The 23,552-nt window shown below is 44.8% G+C and overlaps 1 protein-coding gene across 2 annotated transcripts in view; it reads right to left on the bottom strand.

Annotated features, from left to right (window-relative positions):
- Window positions 1–23,552, bottom strand: part of LOC146183534 (FK506-binding protein 15-like) — a 138,827-nt gene that overhangs the window by 72,871 nt on the left and 42,404 nt on the right. For both annotated transcript variants that reach the window (XM_084609128.1, XM_084609130.1), the window contains exons 13-16: window positions 16,336–16,409; window positions 10,248–10,454; window positions 6,666–6,761; window positions 2,662–2,756 (exon numbers count right to left, since the gene is read on the bottom strand). In XM_084609128.1, the coding sequence (XP_084465254.1) occupies window positions 2,662–2,756; window positions 6,666–6,761; window positions 10,248–10,454; window positions 16,336–16,409 (472 nt within the window). The remainder of the gene's footprint in view (window positions 1–2,661; window positions 2,757–6,665; window positions 6,762–10,247; window positions 10,455–16,335; window positions 16,410–23,552) is intronic.

Genomic DNA, 23,552 nt, shown 5'->3' with positions numbered 1-23,552 from the left:
TAGCACAGCTCAGTAACAAGAGGCGTGCGGCGTGAGCATACAGGAGGACCACATGGCGTGATGTTAGGGCGAATCTGTGGCAACTGCCCTCCAATGCCAAGGGCGGTGACAGGTCGCCCTTCTGTCGAAATCAAAGGCAAAGCTTCTACATCTACTGCGGCTGCACGGGCCATCATTGAATTTGCCAGCGCCTGCAAGAAACGACCACCATGCCGCCACCTGTCAAGACCGGCACAGCGTTCTTATGCAGAGGCCACTTACCAGAAAATTTAAGGCAGTGATCGTACAATTGGAAAGCGTGGTCAAAAATATGAAGCCCTCCGGACAAATCAAAAGGTTTGGCAAGTATGATACAGTGATTTAAAAATCCATGCTGAAAACAAATACTAACGATTGCAAGCCGCAAAACAAATTTCAGGTGGAAAAAAAAGTAAGAAAAAACAGCTGGTGACAATTGACTGGAGATTTGCATTTCTATACCAATTTTCAATGCGTTTTTTTTTTTTGCCGGAAAAATACATACAGTCAAACCCGGATATATTGAACCCAGATAGATCGGATTTTGGTTATATCGAACTCACGGAATATCCCCTTGAAAATTCCATGTAAACGTATAGGAAAGCTGCGTCATATATCAAACTCAATTTCACCAGTCGTTCGATATACTATCGAACTTAGCACCATGCACTGGAAAGTGTGCCTTCCCTAACGATCGCATCACCCTCGGTCGTTTGCCGCGTGACGTTTTCAAGCCACGTGCGGAAGGAATGAGAGGGGACAGTTCGGCGATGGCTGGTCTAGGGCAGCGCCGCGTCCATTGCCCAAAGGCGCAAGCATCTGCGGTTATCGTTTGCCGAGCGCCAGCACGTGAAGTTTGCAAGCCATGTGCAAGAATGAACCAGAGAGAACCGGTGGGAACGAGAGGGGAAAAACGCGATAGAGTGAAGCGCAAGGGTGTACCCATTCTTTTGCCGAGCTATCTCACTCCTTCCTCTCTCCCGGCCTTAGTTCGCAGTAGCACAAGCTACGCATACGCCAAGCCAGCTCATCCCGTTCTCAGACAGAACGTTGGGCGCTTTCTCCAGCGTGTGTTGCGAACCCTCTGCGCGCGGCGGCTGACGTGGCTATGGCGCCTGCGGAAGTTAAGAAGAAGGCCCTTATTCACAAACGTGCCCGAAGAAATAAGCCCCAGAATACATTTACATGACGCGCGACGAAAGACTAGGCTAACGACGACGGAGGCAGAACGATGCTATGATAAGGTGGTTAAAGATGCCGTAACATTTAACGTAAAACTTGACAGTAGAAATCCATGTCAAGTAAAGTTGGCTGAACAGTTACGGTGTCCATTTTTCTGCCTTATCCGAGCATCGTTCTGCCTCCATCATTGTTGGCCTTGCTTTTTGTTCATAAGTAAAGAGACAATCAAATTCGCTGCCAAAAGTATGTCACTGTGACGACACAAGCAATGTCACATGTTTGGTTTGCCTCTCAGTGCGCAGGGGGTGCCGGGAAACTAAAGCCTCGCTCAGAGTCGACACGCAGGCTTCTATGGGAGTTAAGCTACCATACTATTTCTACCATGCACATCACGTGGCAAAAAAAAAAAAGAATAATAATAATAAAAAAAGAAACGCCTCCGCGATCGGAAGGCATTAGAGGTTGCGCACGTCCAAAATGGGGACAGATGATTAAACCAGGTAAAACCATGGAAGAGTGGGTAAAACTTAAATGACGCTATGACCGGCGCGGCGGCCGGCGGCGTTGGAGGGAGGGGAAGGCGGCCGCAGCAAGGTCAGTGCATGGCTGCGGCGGCGGCTGCCAGCTCTCTCTTCTGCCCAACCTCGGTAGCTCGCAACTAAATACTCGTTAATTCCAACCCTGTTAACTTGGAAATAGGGATAAGTACTGTCGGCGCAGTCCCAGCCAACGCCCATGAAAGGCTATGATCTCGAATAGACACTATGGGTTAAACTTTTTTTTTTTTTTTGCGATGGCCATCCATCCTTCCACCCACGGTCCGGACAAGCGCTGGCCAAGTTCGCTTCCCCCCCCCCCCCCCCCCCCTCCCCGTGCTGGAGCTAAAGTCAAAAGATAAACACGCTGTTATCGCTGCGCAGCATCTTGGCGCACTGCCAAGAAATGTGTTGTGGACTGTGACGGCGCGAAACGGAGGGATGCGCTAACGACACTTTTTTTTTTTTTTTCAGATTCGTAGGCACAAATCGGGGCTGGGTTGGTTCATTATGCGAGCGAGTTCGTTACGCGACTAAATACAGTACATTTACTGTAATACAAATGGTTCTTGTCAGTTTTTTCGAGACAATTCAATAATTCAAACATCGGATAATTCGAACTTTTTTGCCGGTACCGTGAAGTTTGAATTAACGAGCTTTTACTGTACTAAAATTTTGCAAGGAAATACCAAGGAAATGAGGCATGCAGCATGACTAACAAATGTGCTGTTGTGAAGGGCAATTTCAAATCCAAGCAACTACCACTGCAGGTTGTTGTGAAGTTATACCTAGAATTTGAAGGCATTATAAAGGACACAGTAGTAAGCATTTTTTTTTTTTTTTTTTTTTTTTTACTGTGTCAAAAACTAAAAAGATACTAGTACTCTTGTAACTAAAGCACGACTACTTCAGCCTTAGGACATACCTTTGGTTCTGTTGCAGTAGGTCACAAATCTTCTCATTGAGTGCCTGGATCTTGCTGTTTTTATCACTGCTTTCATTTTTCAGCTTCACATTCTCCTGTACAAGGAAGAAAAAAAATGCCCATGGTAAATTTTAATCTGTATTCATCTGCTATCATATTGACTGTAGAGCACACTGAAGTCCAGAAAAACCTGCGGCAAACACACAGTAACTCAGTCGTAAAAGTGGCAGAAAATTTTTAGGTATACAGCCAGGTCTAGTTATAGCGAACAGACAAAATTTTTAGTTCCACACAGCAGAAAATTTGAATATAAAATTTTGCCAACAACTTTCACAGGGGAAAAGCAATTTAGCCAAGAAAAAGAGACAGCAACTGGGAGAATGTTCCAGAAGTTTTAGTGCAGTTTTGATGCCGTAAGAAACAGAGAGCAAACGTCCGTCAAGCTGCTTTCTCTGCATAGCACCACTAGCAAGTGATGGCGGCAGATCAACTGTCACCTAAGGTGGCTTTCTTGTATATCACAGTAGTGTTGCATAAAAAATTGATGACATTTTCATATCCTCTATGACAGTACAAGAAATAGCTACATACAATTAGCATGCCGCTGGTTCTAAGGACGCTATAAGTGGATGCGAGAGGAGCAAACCCGCACCAACCCCCTAGCTACAAGCTGTTCCCACTTCTAAACCTTCCTTGACGTTGCTGGCGAATATGAGATGATGATGGCAACAAAGTGCTAACTGTGGAGAATATGTGTCGTGAGGCAAAGCTTGCTGGTCAGTGGGAGCGAGCGTGCTTCTATTACGCGACCATACGTCACGGTTTGCGTGTAGCTACAAACAAGAGAGAATAACAGGTGCACTTTGCCATATAGAGTCCGCTTGCAGACAGCAATGTGCAAGCATGGAGAAAAGAAAAGTCACTTGCACACCTGTATATAGTGCCCCAAAAAACACCTACAGTCAACTGACGACAGATGTAAGTTTTAATTTCTTTCGCAATACACCGGGTGTCCCCAACAAAACACATCTGAGAGAGCTTTGCATTCGTTGGACCAGGTGTTTGCTGGAGCTTGCGAGACAGCGTAACTATTTTTTTTTAAACCAGTGTGCGCAGCAGACAACTTCCAATGCTTCTGCTCAGACAGCAGCCCCCTTTCCCCCCTCCCTCCCCACTTGCAGTTACAATCAGGTGATATTGCTTGTGAATGAACCTGTTCTGGTGGATATTCCTGTTTTGGTGTCTGAATGGCTGAGCTGACAGCACAAAACTGAGGAAGGACCATGGACAAGAAAAGCTAATTATCTAAAATTGGCTTTGAGCTACACACTGTGTCTTGGCCACAACTAGCAATAAGGGGGGGGAGGCACAATTTTCAAGCTGGAAGCCCCGCTTCTTTTTTTTTGTGACTCAAGTCCAGGCCTCAGAGCTAGCCAATGAGTAATTGAGGACTAACAATCCTATCCACCCATCAACAATTTCTTGACCTCGTGAGAAATACTCATATTACAGCACACGTGTGTACTATATTCACATCATGCCTCATTTCTGTTGGGACAGGAAACCAAACTTGTGGCTACACAACTGACAAAAGAAAGCCCCAAACACTCAGCAACTGTGGTGCGCTCCACAACCTGCATCCACACGTGCACTGATGATGAGAATGAAGAGGAGTGCACCCCAATGCAGTTGTGAGAAGGCAAATATACAACGTCTTCAGTCACCATTCCCCAATCCACTGATGGGGGAGACACGAAGCTTTATGCAAAGTTACAGCACCTTCCCTCATAATCTCTTCTTCCCCAATATGCTGATCGCAAACCGGCAATCTTTAGTGTGTCCATCATTCACTCATTACCTTCAGGTTCCAATGCTAAGTGCAGTTCAGCATAAGTGCTCAAATGTGAAAACTTGGGCTGAAAATGACACAGAATGCCTCAAAGTTGCACTTGAGGTGCAAGAGGTGCTACAGTGACACTGACTTCGACCACCTCAAGCTCTTCAAAGTGAGTTTTTTCACTTCACTGCCACCGAAATGCAGCTACTGTAATCTGGATTTGATCCCATGATCTCGCACTCAACAACTGAATGCCATAAATGCCGAGCCACCACAGTGGGTCTGGGGTCGAAAGTGGCGCACTGACCACACTTACCAAATTCCAACGCGCACCTTTTTTCGGTGAAAGATAGGTGCTAAAATCGCATGTGCGCAAGATTCAAATACAAACTGAAACTGGCCTACAGCTGCCCATCGCCACTGCCATAATGCGGGTGCGGAGCTGGCAACCATAGCAGCATGTTTGCTCGTTGTTTTCGGCATCGCAGGAGCCATTTGCAATCCGTGCAGTGTTGCCCGATCTGTAGGCTCTCGTCAGAGAATGAATGCACAGCGGCGACGAAGACGCGTCATGTCCACCGCAGAACAGTTTTAAGCGTAAAGTTATTCTACATGCTGAAGAGAGTGGCAAGAGGGAAGCAGCCCGTCATTTTGGTGTGCTTGAGACTTGCGTCCGTGACTGGTGAAGACTAAAAAATTTAATCTTTGAGAACAAGACATCAAACAAAAGCCATCACAGTCTGCGAGGAGGTTTTCAGACCTCGAAGATAAGCTCACGGCAGCTATATGGCTGATTGATCACAGCAAATGGCCAGGTGTGCATTAGAAGCCCGGCTTCCAGTTTGTTTTTTTCTTTTGGTCATGTAAATTTGGTGGGCATTAGAATCTGGGGCATGTTCGACTTTGGTAATATATAGTACTGGTCCACATAATCATGGCAAGGCCACAAGTATGGACCCTTCTAGAAGTGTGCACCTTTGAAAATGCTTTCCCAAGAGCATCCTACAGCCCCGCCGGGGTGGCGCAGTGGTTACGGCGCTCGACTACTGTTCCCAAGGTTGCGGGATCGAATCCCGGCCTCGGCGGCAGCTTTTCGATGGAGGCGAAAAGCAAGGCGCCCGTGTGCTATGCGATGTCAGTGCACGTTAAAGAACCCCAGGTGGTCGAAATTTCCGGAGTCCTCCACTACGGCGTCTCTCATAGCCTTAGCTGCTTTGGGACGTTAAACCCCAAAAACCAAACCAAACCTACATATTATGTGAGACATCTAAGTTCTTTGCAGTGACACCTTGCTTCCTTCACAGTGCTCACTAATTATTTAGGTCCATCCACTGTGGGTGCAGGCTCTCCCACCAACACTAGTTTTCAAGAGCAAGGACACTCAAGGTGCTTCTCCCTGTGAAACTGACCACACCAAGCTGTTTTCAAGTCCCCATGAGACGTCCAGCACGTTTCCTGCCAGCCACCTCACAATGCATGTTTTCTATCCCAGTAATGACTGCATATGAGCAAAATGGACCTCAATTTCTTACTTCATTCTCCCACTGGTAGCCAAAAAAACTTATTGCAGATTTGGGCCTCAGTGGGGTTTTACCATTTAGCGTGACGCCCAACCCCAGTTGCTCAAGAACATTTTCCAAATTCAAAGACAACTATACAAAATACTTAAAGGCTAAAAAATGCTGTTTTTTGGAGCCTTTGCTTTTTTTTCATGTTCTATGCAGTAGGTTGGCTACTACTGCTACAACCTAAAGTGGAGAAAAACATCAAGATTTTGTCTGTCTTAAGGACAGTGCACGCTCTCAGTGACCATACCACTATTTTTTTTTTTTTGGTAACAGCAAAAAAGAATATTTAAGTAATATTCATTGGGCAGAGCAATCACGCTGGTACCAGGCAGCTTGTAGAGTACTCAGTCTGAAATAAGCACACTCATAGATCCTTAATGAACATATTCCTCCAAAATATTTAGTTAATTAATCACTGCCCATTTCAAGTGCTGGTCATCTTCCGCATTTCCAGACCTGTTCTACTATGCTCATTTAGGCTTCTTTGATAGCTCACCATTTCCATTTTTGTAAAGTGTTCCCTACTCTTCGTTCACGTCACATCCCTACAGGACAATTAAAACGTAATAAATGACAGCAGCAATAAGTATTGACCTCACCTGCACGATTCTCTGGATGTTGTGCAGCAATGCCTCGCTGTCCATGTACGAGCTCAGGGGGGGAGCAGCAGGAGGTTGAGACTTGAGTGTGTCCAGCTGCACAATCAGGTTAGGTTTGGCTGTCAGGGAATCCCTGTGACATGCAGAGAAGCCATTCGAGAAGCGTAGCTTGAGCCAGTTGGTGCATAGTTGAAGGTGAAAACCAGCAAAAAGAGGATGCGTTAACAAGGAATGAGTACACAAGAACTACACTGGAACACAACTGCATTTTACTACATGGAAAATAGTCAAACAGAGCAGGACGCACACGTGTGGCAGCACCAACGTCACAAGGAGAAAAACACAATTCAATGATAGTGCAGGAGCTGCTAGCTTGCACGTGGCAAAACTATGTTTCATTTATAAAATTATATTCTCTCGCAGAAAACCTGACGGAGCTGTCACTGACGCATTCAGTGCCTAACTTATTGATTTTGAAGGCTTCCAAGATCTCTCGATTCATCTGTGCTTTTCCATGGCCAATGATGCTGACATTACTAAAGAGGGGGGTACAGTTATCACAACTTTTTCAATGTTTTGGTAGATTGGCTATTTTATTTGGCTTCAGTGAGGTGCGGTGCTGCCTTAAGCGGCCATTAATGCACTGGCCAGTTTGGCCGATGTAGGTCTTACCACATGACAGGGGTAGAGAGTATACAACATTGGTTGTACATCTAGTCAACATAGTTCGGTGCTTGACATTGCAGGTCTTCTTGTGTCCTTATTTGCAGTGATACGGGCACACAGTGACAACAGTTTTTTGGGCGCTGAAAAGACACTGTTCACTCCATATCACATGGTAACCTTTTTCCCATTATGCGATATTTTGTGGATGTACGGTATTACAGCCGGTCTCGGTTCCTCGGCTCTCGGTCAGCATCATCGCCTACATTTCCTGCAAAGCCAGAGTTTACTCATATTGCATCCGAAATGACCTTCCACCGCTGGACGTCATCAATTTATTAGGCCATCAGAAGCTTTCTGTGGGACAATGGAAACAAATCTGCCGTATTCTCAAGACTGAACTGTGGAGACAGGTGGGTCATTTGCATGACTGGCTTCGCCTCATTTACCTTCAACATGGAACTGGTCAGTTCGCTGCCAGTAGGCTCCGCCAGCACCGCCGTCTTGCTGCTCAACTCACTGAATCTTATTGGACATCTGTTCATCGGATTCTGTCGAAAAAGCAGAACGCTCAGGCCATCGGTACAGCAGTGACGTATCTTGAAGGTGCATTGGTTCCTCCTGACACCGACGCCCTTTTGAGAAAAGGCCTTAAGTTTGTCCTAGAAACTACTGTAAAGAAGCACGAACTCCTCGCCTCAGTCCGCCGTGTCACAGCAAAAGCCCCCGCCGATGAAAGGGATATGCGCTTGGCAGAAGGTGTTCACTGCCTTTTGAGGAACGGCACACTAGTGTTCCCAATGGCGTAAACCTGCGCTATCACTGAGCACTTTAAAAAGCACAACCTCAGTTTGACCTTATCCGACAAGGAGGGCGGTTTTGTTGTAATGCCCACAGCAAACTGTTATCTGCTAAAGCTCACGACGCAATTAATAAGAACTTCAAGCCTGCGACCGTTAATACATCAAAAGTAAAAGGTCGTGCCATTGAGCTTTTGAAGAACCTCGATCTTGAGGGCTTGCTGAAAGAAGTGAACAGGAAAGAGAAGACTGATGTCCTGAAAATGTTCTTTGCCTCATAGCCCCCTCAGGGCCATCGCCACCGAGGATAGCTCATGGCAAAAATGGTTGGAGTGTTCTTGAAACGTTTGCTGGACACTTTGGCACCTGTCGACCCATTTGCCGTCCAGACCTCGACGAGCATTGTGGAATTTTCATCTAGTGCTTCTGCGAGAGCCAATTCCGCCATATCTGTAGACATCGAAGACTTATTCTATTCTGTTTCCCACAAGAAATTGCTTGAGACTGTGCGTGACCTCATCGAAAGCCGAGGGGCGGTTTCTTTCCAGAACAGTTCGGGCTAGTCTGTCAACTCATTTCTGGAACTTTTAATGAGTTACCTGTCATCTACTGTCATATAGCACGACTTTTTATTCCTCTTAAAACTAACTACTTTTGACTGCGTCGATTGGGCTGCTAATGACATATTATCCGTTTTTGAAGAGACTTCAAGTGACTTAAGCTTTACTCATGAGGTGCCACTTGATGACAGCATCAGATTTTTAGATTTACTCCTCATATTTTCTGAAGATAGCCACGTTTGCAGGAAATTACGCTCCCCGTACCAAGAAAGGCCTGTTGCCTTACACCTTGTCCCAGCCTAAGCTAGTGAAAAGGGGAATAGCCAACCTCTGCTCAGGTAATGCCTAGTGAAAAAGCTGCCCACACATTCTGCAGAACAGTTTCCTCGAGCAGATTTGTTACCTGTGGTCAGCGGGTTACCCTGAACAGGTTCTGATTTCTGTTGCTGAATCACTATCAAGTAAGCTGAAGGTACAGCACATGCCTTGCAATGAAGAAGCATCCTGTCAGGAACCGAGACCGGCTGTAATACCGTACATCCACAAAATATCGCGTAATGCGAAAAAGGTTTCCATGTGATATGGAGTGAACGTTGTCTTTTCAGCGCCAACAAAACTGTCGTCACTACGTGCCCGTATCACTGCAAATAAGGACACAAAGATCTGCAACGTCAAGCACCGAACTATGTTCACTAGATCTACAACCGATGTCATATACTCTCTACCCCTGTCATGTGGTAAAGCCTACATCGGCCAAACTGGCTAGTGCATTAATGACCGCTTAAGGCCGCACGGCACCTCACTGAAGCCAAATAACATAGCCAATCTACCAAAACATTGAAAACGTTGTGATAACTGTAACCCCTCTTTAGTAATGTCAGCATCATTGGCTGTGGAAAAGCACAGATGAATCGAGAGATCTTGGAAGCCTTCAAAATCAATAAGTTAGGCACTGAATGCGTCAGTGACAGCTCCGTCAGGTTTTCTGCTAGAGAATATAATTTTATGAATGGAACATAGTTTTGCCACGTGCAAGCTAGCAGCTCCTGCACTATCATTGAATTGTGTTTTTCTCCTTGTGGCGTTGGTGCTGACGCACGTGTGCGCCCTGCTCTGTTTGACCATTTTCCATGTAGTAAAATGCAGTTGTGTTCCAGCGTCGTCCTTGTGCACGCCTTCCTTGTTAACGCGTCCTCTTTACGCTGGTTTTCATCTTCAATGCTGAGAAGCTGTTCAAGGGCCAACCAAAGAAGTTACGGCTTGGGAGAAAGAAAAAAAATAAAAGCTTCAGATGCCAATCCCCGAGATTTCCAAGTTGGCAGACCATTTTTCAAGGGGATAGAAACTCTGAGAAAAATTCAAGGCCATAGGCAATCATGGAGAGAAAAAATCACAAGCATGGTGCCGGCAGGTGGTAGCTGGCATCTGACAAGGCAGAGCACTGATGCTTCAATGGTTTCTGCAGCTTAGATATTAGAAAGTTTGGGGGAGCTGACAACTTGGGTTGCTCATTTGAGGTGGAATAAGAGTCAGCCTTCCAGCGTCTGTCTGTTACCAACCTTTCCAATGATGTAGTCCACCTTGTCCGCCAGCTTGGAGATGTTGAGGCGCACTTCTGTGTTCTGCGAGCGTGTTTCCGAGAGCAGCACAGGCAGCTGGGCATCGAGAGCTGTGCTTGCCGCACTGGGCACAGGAGCTGGCAGGTAGGCATGGGGTGGTGGCAGCAGGATCCCTTGCTGCTGGTACGGGTAGCCAGCCAGCGCACCCTGCTCACAGTTCAGGGCAGAAATAGAGTGCGACTCACCTTGAAACTGGTACCGTCTGTTGCAGAAGTTTACAGCCCAACGCGCCGGGCGGAGGAGCAGTATCGCTCCCGAGAGGCGGCGCTGCGCCCGCCGGCGCTTCCTGGTGACGTAGTATAAAGAGTGAGGAGGCTTGTACTCTTTCCCTCATCCCGCAGCTGAGAGCAAAGATGTGCGATATCAACCGCGGGATGAGGGGAAGAGAACAAGCCTCCTCACTCTTTATACTACGTCACCAGGCAGCGCCAGCGGGCGCAGCGCCGCCTCTCGGGAGCGATACTGCTCCTCCACCCGGCACGTTGGGCTGCAATCTTCTGCAACAGACGGTACATCTCATGTTCATACACATTAAAGCTCCCCAATCAGTAGATCCACACTTGCGACCCATTTGACCCATACTACACGGCAGGGATGGACAGACAGTCATAGGCAAAGAGCTACAAAAAAAGTAATCTTTGTAGCCAAGAGCCATAGTAAAGAGTGTGGCGGTCAAATATTTAGGGGAATCCCCCAAGGTGGAGTAGTTTTGTAATAAGGGAGTAATTACTCATTGCATCCACCCAAGCGCAGCCATACGGCTACAAAGAAAAGCTATACAGCTTTCTCAGAAACTTCGTAGTTAAAGAAAAATTCGTCCTGATCCGGGAATGGAACCCGGCACCACCGCCTTTCCGGGGCAGTCGCTCTACCGACTGAGCTAACCAGGACGGTCAGCAGATCAGATGGTAGGGCGAGAGCGAATTGATCTATAACTCGAAGTGGGAATGGTGTTGATCAAATATTTAGGGGAATCCCCCAAGGTGGAGTAGTTTTGTAATAAGGGAGTAATTACTCATTGCATCCACCCAAGCGCAGCCATACGGCTACAAAGGAAAGCTATACAGCTTTCTCAGAAACTTCGTAGTTAAAGAAAAATTCGTCCCGGATCAGGACGAATTTTTCTTTAACTAAAGCATGCGGTCAGCTGTGATCACGACACCGGCTTTTAGCATTTTTCGCTTCAAACAGTATTTGCAGCTAATGATTTTGTGGCAGTGGACTACGTCCACCCCAAGCACAAGCACGGCGTGATAAATCGAACCAGGCTTGTGCAATCAAGCCATCACGGGCACTCTGCCAAGTTCGCTCCCCGCCACCACAGGAGCTATCAAAAGATGATAAACACGCAGCATCTTGGCCCGCTGCCAAGAAATGAGCGGTGGATGAGACGACCGAAACAGAGTGGCGTGCTCCATCGACATGCAAGTGAAAACGCTCGCAATTTCTGCCGCGGCGACACAGAAACCTTGTTTTGAGCTGCCACGGTGGCTCGAGCGGTGAGAGGGACACAGTTCCAACAAGTTTGAAATTTTTCGTTCTGTCGCTGAGATCGCTAAATCGCTTGCATGTGAGCGAGCTGGCCTTAACACTTTTTTTTTTTTAAATTCTCGGGTGCAAAAGTGGAGGGTGGGTTCATTATGGGAGTGGGTTGATTACGCGACAAATACGACATCACTTTTTCGCATCGTAAGTGCCGTCACAAGCAGATTTCTGTATATCGAACTCTTTCGCGATCCTCTTTGAGTTCAATATATCCGAGTTCGACTGTATATACTGGATTTTTCAATAGTTGCACTTCTGTGCAATTGTAGTTTAATTTTATTTGCAAATACCATGTGAATTCTTAGATAAACAAAGCAAACCATGTTCACTAATATTTTAATTTTCTTTTCTTTTATCACTGATCACATATTCAATATTCGGCATTTTTTTCCCATATTTGTATTAAATTCGTATTTGGAAGTTTCTATATTTGCTCACCCCTAGTCAGAAGCATGGCCACACTCTTGTAGGCCAACATACGTGCAAACTAGCATTGAGTGGCATTATTTATTACACGTTCCTTTTTTTCCTTCCCCTGCATGAAAAGTTGCCACATGCACTTACAGGCCCTACAGTACCAGTCACTGATGAGTACACTTGCCTGGTCAGAAACGCCACGCATCCTGCGCTCAGTGTACCAAAAGCGCCTAGTGAACACTTGTCCCCATGGTTACACCCCTCTCGGCAGATAAGGCGGTGCACAAAAGCACTGCAAGCGACATTTGTGCACAGAAGTTAAATCTGATGCCACCTGTGCTGTATTTTAAAGCAATTTTCAAAACCACGTATCACAGCCAAGCACCCAAAGAAAGGGAATTCAATGCGAGAAAAGAGACTAGTCAGTACTGCACTTCGTTGCCCGAATGTGTAAAATGCCAAATGAACAAGGATCAACTGAATGTAGTGCTATGTCCAGTTGACGTCCTCGCTTGTTTGTGCTCGTTCTGTCTACACTGAGTGCAATCAAGAAAAGCCTGGCTGTCAAATGTGTTACGCCCCTAAATATCTCACGTGCAGCAGAACCCGATTACTGCATATGTGCCCCGTTTAATGCTAGAGCATGCGTGCTGTGGAAATGTTGCAGTATACATGAACAATGCGCTAAGTTAATGTGGGTGCGTTCTTTGTGAGCAGACAGTTTGCAGGTACAGTCTCTGCCACAAGCAGTAAGGCTGCATGATTTGCTTCTCGCTCGTATAGTGGAGGTCTTAAGGCTTCCCTAAATATTGTCGCATCTCAATAAACACTAATATGTGACCAGCAAGTGTCTTTCATGCAACTTCCTTCCCTTCTAGCAACCTCTCGTGGTCCCTGTCAACCATATTCTTCGCTGTTTTCTTCTAAGTGGCAATATTGAAGGCTGAAAAGTCTTGAAAGGTGAGAACACGAGTTCTCCTAACCTTACACAGATTGAGAGCTCGAGAGGCATTCTCCACAATACCACTAAGAAGCAAACTATGCAGCTTGCTTACTATCAGTAAAGACAGCAAACACTTGCAGTTTTTTTTTTTCCAGCATTTCATTTCAAAATATTCACAAATAGACTGCAGGCAACAAACTATACAAGGCTACTCACAGCATCTAAATCAGGTATGCTACATGGGGTGTTATTTCCCAAAGTGAGATCAGCTATGAGTGCCTAGTGGCTTGGGTGCACATGGGAGTGTAATCGGTCGTGACAATCCATTCAAGAACTGCCACACAGTCAAAAAGGAAAGCTGCACAGCTTTCACAGAGATAAACTGCAGTGCTGGGAATGATGAAAGATAAACCGTCACAGTCTGCTTATTAACCATGCATCAGCAAGCCCCAAAAACATGGTTCTGTTTCCCTCTCACTTCATAGTTCAAGGAAAGTTTGTTCTGGTTAGGATATTGATTGCTGACCCTAGCATTATTGAAATGCAAATGTAACCGATGCAAGATTTTGATGTTGGGACTTTATGGCACAGACGACTTAGCAATGGAGTGAATGTAAGCTCCAAACTCAAAACGCTACTTGGGTTGTGCACATGTGCGGGGTGAAAGGGAGCTATGATGTCCAGTCAGTGTACATTCTCTACTGCAAGGAAAAAAAAAAAAAGGAAAATGCAATCACAAGTGTTGCAACCAGCACCCGATAGTGAGATGCCAAATCTCATCCCAGAGAAATTATGTGCATGAACTTAATTCACGAAACTTTTTTTCCAAGTTCCTGACAATGAATATGTCATTCTTTACCCTTAACTGTGTTTCTTTTTTATGTTTAGGCTTATGGGGTTTAGCATCCCAAAAAGACCCGAGCTAAGAGGGAAGGCGTAGTGGGAGCTCTGGACAATTTCGAGGATCTGGGCTTTTCTAACATACACTGACACTGCACAGTACACGCATGAACACAAAAACTTCACATGTGAGTATGCACTTGACCCTGTTTGTTTTCATGATTTGTACTGCGACTTCTTCAAGGCAGACTTTCCTCATTGCATACACACAGCAGGCAGACCTGTGAGAGAGCACCTCTCTGAATTTACATCTCAGTCATTATGCCTGCTGCTGTGAGAACCCATAGGTGGGACCCACTTGTGCCTGCTGGAAATGCAGAGTGCTGTCACAGCCCTCAACAAAACTAAAAGAACAAAGTGTAAAGACCAGCACATCCCAAGTTTTGCAGGTAGAGCACTCTGAGGATTACTTCAATGCTGACGTACAGCACAGACAGAATGAGGAAGGGTGAGTAAACTCTTTTGACTTTCTCATGCGAAACTCTTGTCACATGAACCGCCGCAAAGAATTCTTGCCATAAGAGACTTCACATTCAACAGATTTTACACATTTCTTTTCAGGACCTTTAAAGGGCAATCCAGTGGTTTTTACATCATTTTGAGTTACTGATCGCATTACATTCTTCCTTGGTGCATCCTGATTACTACACAAAAAAAAAAGCTTTTTTTAAAAATTAGAACTACTTTTAAAAAGAAAGAAGAATAAATCGAAATCAAAACTGGTTTCATGGCCAGAAACGATGTCCTAGTTGAACTGGTGGTGTCACATACAGTACTATTGGAAAAGAATCTTATGTGCATGGAATAATAGAAATGATAGAAGTCAGGAAATCATGACGCAGTACGTAAAATGCCCTAGATAGCCTAATACAGGCCTCAAAATTTCGTGATCCTCTGGGCAGTAACATGGATATAGTGTTTTTGACGTCACCAGCGCAGTGTTGCCTGCAGAAATCGTCTCAACTGAGACCTCAAAAATTGCACACATTGAAAAAGAGTTGCACGCGAATTATTTACGTATTGCACGCACCCAAATTTGGTAGAGTGCATCAGGGTGAAGAGACGTGCAGTAAAATTTCTACCAGAATATGCAAATGTCAAAAAACCTCCGGAGTTACCCTTAAGAGTTGGCAACTGAGATCTTGTTCACACACCCACTGAATCCGTGCTAATAGTAAATCTCTGCACTGGGTGGGGATAACCTTACGCCTACTTCGACAACACCTCTTGCTTGCCTTCAATTGAAAAGCTCAATACGTATTGAGCCAAGCCAATTCCATTAATTCACATGAGCACTGCATGCAAGCAGCATTTCTCTTTAGTATTCTCCTTATTAAAGGTATTGAATAACCACTGAAAGGCTAATGGCTAATTCACGCGGAAAAAAAAAGGGGGGGGGGGGGGGAAGTAAACATGCGCAGCAGCTACAGTGACCTCGTCTTTAACTAGTACAAATTCGTTTTCAGGAGTTTTATTCAGCACGTGCCCAGAAGCTTGCAGTTAGAAGCTTCCAGTTACCCTAAACTAACTGGCAACACCGCTTTGTGGCACAAGACTAATGTAACAAAGCATACGTGTAATAACCTTTAAAGTGGAATGTCGTTAATTTCTTTTTTCAAGCGAGTCCAGCTCACAATAGCGAGACCCTTAACAATAAAACTTGGTAAACTGTACACTGCAGTTGAAACACTCAGCCAGCTGTCTGAAAAATTTAAAACACTGAGAAACAACAAGACAGAGAAGAGTCCTATTTCTGCTCTTACCAGGTCACTTTGCCAGAAACGCTCATTTCAGCTGCAAATTCACTTTCGTGAGCAAAAGAAATCTGATGAAATTCAACGCAACAAATGTCATCAGATTTGAATGACATTAAATCTTAAGCATGCCATGGGCATAAGATAACTTCCCCAACACCTACATCCCTTCTCGCATGCTGGCGCTACCTGAAGATACGCTTCTGGTGTCAACTCAGGCACATTGCGCCAGTTTCAACTACAGAATCGCACCACCAATAGTAGCAACATGAAGTGCGGCATCATTTGGAACTTAGGGGGGAAAGGGTTTCCTTGCCTTTGCTCATCACAACACATACCATTGCTGTAAAGCAGCCAATTTCGAAACAGAAATCAGCAACAAGATAAAGCGAAGGAAAAACATCCAGTGCCGTTGACCCAAATGTAGAGTGCATAGCAGAATGCATTCCAGTGGTAACAGGGAACTCACGGCCAGCTGGGTCTGCGCTTGGTACAGAGCCATGTGCTGAGCTGCAGGCATGGCTGAAGCTGCTGCAGGCAGCCCTGGAAGCAGGTTGACAAGTGAAGGAAAGCCTTTATCTGGCACCCAAAACAGACATGCACATGCCAACTACAAACACTGATACAGGCACTCTGCCTATGCACGAAGGGAGATAACAAAAATGCCCTCAGCCTTTCCAAGGTCAAAGATAACTGAGGCAGATGCACAATGTTTCAAAGACTAATCATACACAAAAGATTTTGCAAGAACTATATTCCATCCTTGTAAGCCTACACAGAAACAGTCGTGACCAATTTAATCTATTGAGTACGAAGCAGCCAACTGAACATAAGAAAGTAACACCTTGCCACTTATCTCATAAGTTTGTAGCATCACTCCATGCCTAAATAGTAAATGATAAGATAATCTAGGTGAGTGCATCAGGTAATCAACAGCCAACTATTTCTTAGCATTTTATCACATCACAAAGTGCACCAAAGGTAAGCAGGCTCGGCTTTTAACGCAAAACTTTTTCATGCTTCATGAAAAAGTTAACAGCAAGTGTGACCAGCAGGTGTACACTGAACTGAATATAAAATAAAAAATGAAAAAAAAAAAAATTGTGGTCAAGATTGGAATCTAGCTCGGGCCACCAATGTGAGAGACAGGGACACTGCCACTCTACCAAGACACTTCAACATTTGCAGCTGAGTAAAGGTGCTTCTAGTGAACACTCAGTTGTCTTAAAGAGGCAGCTGGTGGTAAAAACGCATGACGCAGTTGAACTAGAGTTGGAGTGAAGCCCCATGCACAAAAATCAGCATCAACAGGAGCAGCTACAGACCACCAAACGATCAACCGCAGATACAAATGCACCTGCATTACGGCATGTTAAAGAGACTTCAGTGCACTCCAGAATTTCGCCCTTCCGCTCAAAATTGGTCCCCACCGCTGGCCCTGCCAGGAGAGTTTGCCAGGCCAAAATGCTTACGAGAAAATACATGCGACACTCACTCGCGTGGGAAAAGCCAGACTGACAGCTTTTGTATTTAATGTTAATAAACCTTCAATAAGGATGCCTTGTTAAAAAGGGCGCCTTAAAATTGCATTCGCATCTGCTCTGATCACAATACACTACGGGGTCCGTCCGAAACCAAGCACATAAAAATTAACAAAAAGGTAATAAGCCATTAAGTGCCCAGTTGCTCAACACTATGATGTTAGGGTGAAAAACATTTGAGGAGAGTAAAACATGATAAATAAAATGAGCAAAGTTCAATAATTCCCACGAACTAAGAATGGGTAGAAAAAGTGGGAAGGTACTTACTGCACCACAGAAAGAGGCATTACATTTAGTAGCATTGGACTACTACTTTTCAGAGGTGCAACTGGGCTGTTTCTAAAAAATATCTAGCATACTTTGATTGTTCAGTATGTCAGCACCTGCAGCAAAGTCCCTGAAGTAGCAGTATGAAGCAGAGTGGTCGAACTGACAACGCCTCTTGCAGCAAATTTTGTAGAAGAAAACGCAATCTACGGCATAAATGTAAGGTTTTTACCAGGAGAAAGCACTTTTTGTAGCAGACATTCTTGCTTCTGTAGCAGAAAAAAATGTTTCAGAGCAAAATCTTGCCCTTGGAGCACACAAAAAAGGCAACATGTTAGCTTTTGAAGCTAGCCACTTCAGATTTTTACTGCGATTGCAGTAAAACTTAGAATCATGAACATTTAAGTTTTGTCTTTACAGCATTCTTAAAACCTTCAGGGTAAAAAATAAACATAGGAAAAAAATCTGCACAAAATTATTTCAAGAATCATACGCTTGACAGTACTAATTGTCTTAATTTATTCTGAAGAGGTACAAAGTACAAAAAAAAATTACAAAAAAGGTACAAAAACTTTTGCGATGCTTAATTCATCCACAAGAGTGATTGTCACATCCCATGATGTTTGAAGCATGCTTTCACAAAAAACACTGGACAACCAGTTCCAGAAACGTTCATGAAATTTCCAAATTATGCTCTACGTAATTAGTACGCGCAGTGTGTATTTTATTGCTGGTGCTATCCCACTTATGCAGTGACGCGAGTGCACAGAACTGAATATGTGAAGCCAAAACTAGGTACTATACCAAGAGAGCATAAGGATTGTGATCTAAGGGATATGGCCATGTGACCTTCTGGTCCACTTTTTCCTATCCTAAATGGCCCAAAGAAACATTCTAAGAGGTGAAAATTGTGCACGGTGAAAGCGGTATCAGCAAACACCCCACTGGAGTGCTTGCAGCCTGCAGCTACGCCTGCTCAGCTGCAAACAGTTTTTGTGCACACAGTCCATCCTGGGAACTGAAAAGACCAGGCGCACTGATATCTGTTCATATTGTTCGTCAGTGCGTTGACTGCATTCGCAACCAACTGTTTTCTGCACCATGGCACGACGCAATGACACGCAGTGGCGTGCTGCACTTGTCTTTTGATCTATGAGTAGAGAGCGCCATGGCAGCTCTTGGAATGGCCGTAAGTAAATTTTGCATGCATGCTTTTGCCATGTGCTGGTGACCGTGCAAGTCGAGCTGGAGAGGACTGTTTAGAAACACCACAATTTTTGACCATGAATACCGGGGGGCAGGAATGTCCCCGATATCTGGATATTCGTATGGGACTTCAAGTGGAAACGCGTTGTAAAACTAAAATCAAGCAACAGATTCTGCTCACAAGCTATCTGAAATTTTGAACAGTATTTCCATACCCCTACTTTTTGCAACAGTCCTGAAAGGAACCCGCAATGAATACATAGTTAGTGGTGCTGTCTTCCGTTCTTCTGTTCTAGCCAAAGTTTGCCTTTGATGAAGGTGTGGCATAAAGTGAGCGAAAATTCAATTTTGTAGCAGCATGTAGCGGCATTTTTCCCTTGGCAGAGATTGGCACAGTTTGGTGCAAATCACACAGCTGTTCCACCACCGGAAGCAAAATCCCTTAGAGGAAAAAAAGAACTGAAAAAATCACCGCCATCATGCCCGACACGTTGGGATCTTCAAAAACTAGATAGCAAAATTAATGCTATCGTGAGAGTCATTTGAATCATTCACACTCCACTGGCAATAGGTAACAGTCAGTACTACTATGGACTAGCTTCTCCACATCTTGTGACATACCGTGCACTGCAAACAATTGCCTACTTCTACAATAACACAATCATCCAGTGTTTACTTTTTCAAAATTTAGCTCACTGCTAATGAAGACATTTTCACCATATTGCAAGAGCTTGACCAGCCAATCTAATTTTGGTAGAAATGCCCCATTCTTGATCTTTGGTCCTTCTGTCCCAATTTTTCTCTTTTCAAATAAGTCAAACCTCGATATAATGAAGTCGGTAAAATCTGCCGTAAACTACACCATTGAAATTTCACATCGAATTTTGTCAGCTTGCATATAGAGAACCCTCCAGAACATTTCACAGACTATTCAGGGGACAAGCCTTAAACTGTGGTGGCGTTGGGCGTTATGTGCGTGATGGAGATGACGCAGACGTATACTTCTAGTTTCACCATCATCACCGCCAACCAGGACTTAGAGTTTCCGATCATGTCGCCGATTTGATGCTGCATTCAGCCACTGCTGCCACGTCAGCCGAGTGGCAGCCAGGGAAATTATCAAAAGAGGCGGCGGGCCATGCTGGCTTTTTCGCCTAATTTTCTCTAAGTCAGCAATCACGAACAAAGTGCCCTCCATCACCTCTGATGAACTGAAACCCATTTCAAGGTGATCGCCACTTTGTGCCACATGCGTGTCTTTGTCTGCGTGCACGCACAGTGTCCAAGCGGAAAGTGAGGTCGTCAGGCAGACGGGAGTGCCTACCCTTCCAGTTTTTTCACCAAGCTTATGGGTAGGTGCGATAACCGAAGCGCAGGCCCCTTTGAGTACAGACGCTGCATCGTATTCGACACCCAGTTCAGTTAGGATTGTGACTGACTGCGGCATTCTGCCAAAGCTGAGTCCGGCATGCGTCCGGTCGTGTTGGCTGCGCGTTGCACTGACGCTCGTGCCACCTAATGATTTCCCCAAACACTACATTCGCAAACCTCCCCCTTACTTTCCCAGATGACGCAGCAGGCAGTGTGCTCTGCCACCACATGCTTTTCATCGGTCCTCCGGGAGGCCCGCCTTCACGCACATGCTCTACTATACCTTTCGCACTCGCAGCACTATTTTTCCGCTCGTTCATTCTGAGGCGGCAAAGAAACTGTGCTACACTGAATTTATATTGTTACAGTGAGGCTAAACATACATGGTGTTCTATGGACATGAAGTTGTGAAAACCAGAATAGTACTCTGTTACATAGAGGATTTAATTGCATTGAAGTTTGTTAAATTGAGATTTCACTGTAACTTTGTGTTTCATTTTTGCAGAAACATACATAGCCAGGAGGTCAGCACCAAGCTACGCAAGTTTCAGGAAGTGAACTGTCAGAAGTACCGCAGCAACAACTGTTTTGTGCAAAGTCTCGCTTTGTAAGACACAACTCAAAGAAAGCATGTTATATCGTCGCAGCAATGTGAAAGAAAAATATTGGAGGTTACTTGTCATAGCGTACCAAACACGAGCACATGTGCATCTCATTAATGACTTCCTAAAAATCGAGGAAGAAAAAAGATTGAAACAATGCAAACCCCTAAAGCCAACAGAAGATCCCTTCCCCAAAACTGAATGCAAGGATAAGCTACTGTCTCAGCTGGACCTGGTGCCCTCTAAAGCACAATTTTTTTCTAATGATGAGGGTCACTGCCTTTTCGCTATAGACCTGCATCAGTACTTGTGAAGCTCTTCGGCATGCAGCCTCAAGGGCCTGTTCTTACTGGCATGGCTTACAAGATAGTGTAAAACCCTCTGACAAATATATGTTGCTTGGGTGTCCCTGCATCATTCTAGTCACATTCATGCATGATTATAGTGAAATCTCGTTACTACGAACAACACATTAACAAATTTTTCAAATTAACAATTTTTTTAAGAATCCTCAGCAGATTTCTTATGTTTTCAATGTAAAACTATTTCAGAATTCTGAATTTCAAATTAACGTATATTTCAGAATAATGTCCATATTTTATTTTTTTCTTCTATAATCTAGAAACAACGAATTCGGCTAAAATTAACAGTGCCACAGCTCACAAATCTCGCGTGGAAAAAAAAAAGCAGTTTCTGTGTGTATGGCCCGTGCATATCTATATCTAGCATATCTAGTGACAGCTTCTAGCACCCCCCCAAAGCTGTGGTTTATTACGCAATATACAGAAGGCCTAGCTGCCTGCCTATTTCTTTATGTGTTGTGTTTCCTTCGCCAATCGCGCGTGTGGAACGGTACTTCTTTTTTTTTTTTTTTCTCGGGGGTTATCTTATTGCCAAGTTTGTGCGAAATCTGCCGGTGATTGCAGCCAGCGAAGTGCTAAGAAGATAGGAATGCAGCTTTCACTGCAAGAAATCGACGCAGGGAAAAAGCGAATCGGCCTCTGCAGACAGCTACCATTTCCCTGTCGACCACCGCGATCGTTTTGAAAGACCGAGAGAAGATTTTCAAACTACAGGGAGCACTGAAGATGAGGCCATATAGAACTCTGATGTTTTTTGCACATGGACAAAGTCCGCGCTTTCATCGCTCGGTGCAATCACGTGCCCGATGAGGTGTTATGCAAAGTGGAAGGTGTATGTGCTGTAGTGGTGTAATGTAGTGCGCAGTAGTGTTTGCTGCATGCGGCAGAAGAAAATGATTGATTTCTTCAAATAAATCAGCTCTGGAGTTAGAGCAACATTTTCATTTGGGGTTTTGCTTGTATTACTTCACGTAATTTTCATACCTAGGTTTGACCACTGGCTTATAATCGTAGATTCTTCAATACAATATTTCAACGTAACGAATAATTTTTTGCTAATTTGTTAATTGAGATTTGACTGCATACAGAAAGTTATTTGGGCCAAGTATTTCTATAACTCTGCCTGTGCTAACTGAACTGCATCCTACACCCCCAACAGCCAGGAGTTTGTCACCATTTTACGAAGGCCCTGATATATCTGAGAAAAAGAGATGGCGTCAGACCCTTAGCTGGCCCCCACAATGGTGACATTAAAAACTAGATGTTGAGGCTTGATGCAGTCAGCACATGCCAGTAAGAAGACCAGTACTTGCCATTTGCCTGCAAGGTAATCCAAGTGGCCAAGGCCCATCTAAGCCACAAGACCCCACATGGTATAGACCCGTTGCAGCGCGAGCGCATGGGCGCTGCCATATTTGATCATGTGACCCTTCCGCCATCGCCGGCCTTCTGGTTTGACGGCTTCCGGCGCACTGGTACTCAGCTGCACGGTGCATCGTACTCGCTATCGCTGAGGACAACGAGCTTGTAGACATCCAAAAAACTTCATGTGAATGCCTATAGTATGTGTAGGTGCTAAAAAATGATTAATTTAATCATGTAGTTCATTTATTGCGTCCTCCTAACTGTCCGCATTGGCTAGAACGTTTCGACAAACGCATCAGCCGTCGACTCGCTTTTTTTTAATCAATTCTCTCTCTAGCGCTCTTTGTGGAAAACGGGATTTTCTGTAAAACTGAATAGATTAAACTGATTTACCCCTCAAACTTTTTTTTTTATTTTCTTGCGCACAGGGCGAATGCATGTTCAGACCGTGCTGGCTGAGACGCGTTATGAATGTTTCTTTAACATTGTGCACAATATTCACTGCTCAATATCGACGCACGTGTAATCCCCGACAATTGATAAGGTATAATTTTAAATCCTGTAAACGTCCTTGCTTCAAAAGACTATTACGCTGCTTGAAGGCCGCATCAGGCGCTCAGTGGCGTTCACCTGCGCTCGGGCGAAGGTGACTGAAACTGCACCGGAATTCAGAACCCACAGTAGGCAGCCCAAACAAGTGGGGATATAAAAAATCTTATCATGGTAAATTTCATCATTGGCCTGTGCAATAGTTTTATAAAAGCAGCAGTCATTACATGTATTGCAGCAGTGCTTGTCTAATTAAAGTTTGGTTTTGTTTGTGAGGTTTAACGCCCCAAAGCGACTCAGGCTGTGAGTGGAGGACCACAGAAATTCCCACACTCTTGGGGTTCTTTAATGTGCACTGATATCGCAAAGCACACGGACTCCTGGGTTTTCGGCTCCATCGAAAACCAGCCGCCGAGGCCGATA

Source organism: Amblyomma maculatum, chromosome 7 (assembly GCF_055883805.1).
Source record: "Amblyomma maculatum isolate TAMU_Amacu chromosome 7, ASM5588380v1, whole genome shotgun sequence".
Taxonomy (NCBI): Eukaryota; Metazoa; Arthropoda; class Arachnida; order Ixodida; family Ixodidae; genus Amblyomma; species Amblyomma maculatum.
Note: the sequence above shows the minus strand (reverse complement) of the source record. Positions and strands in the feature narration are given on the sequence as shown.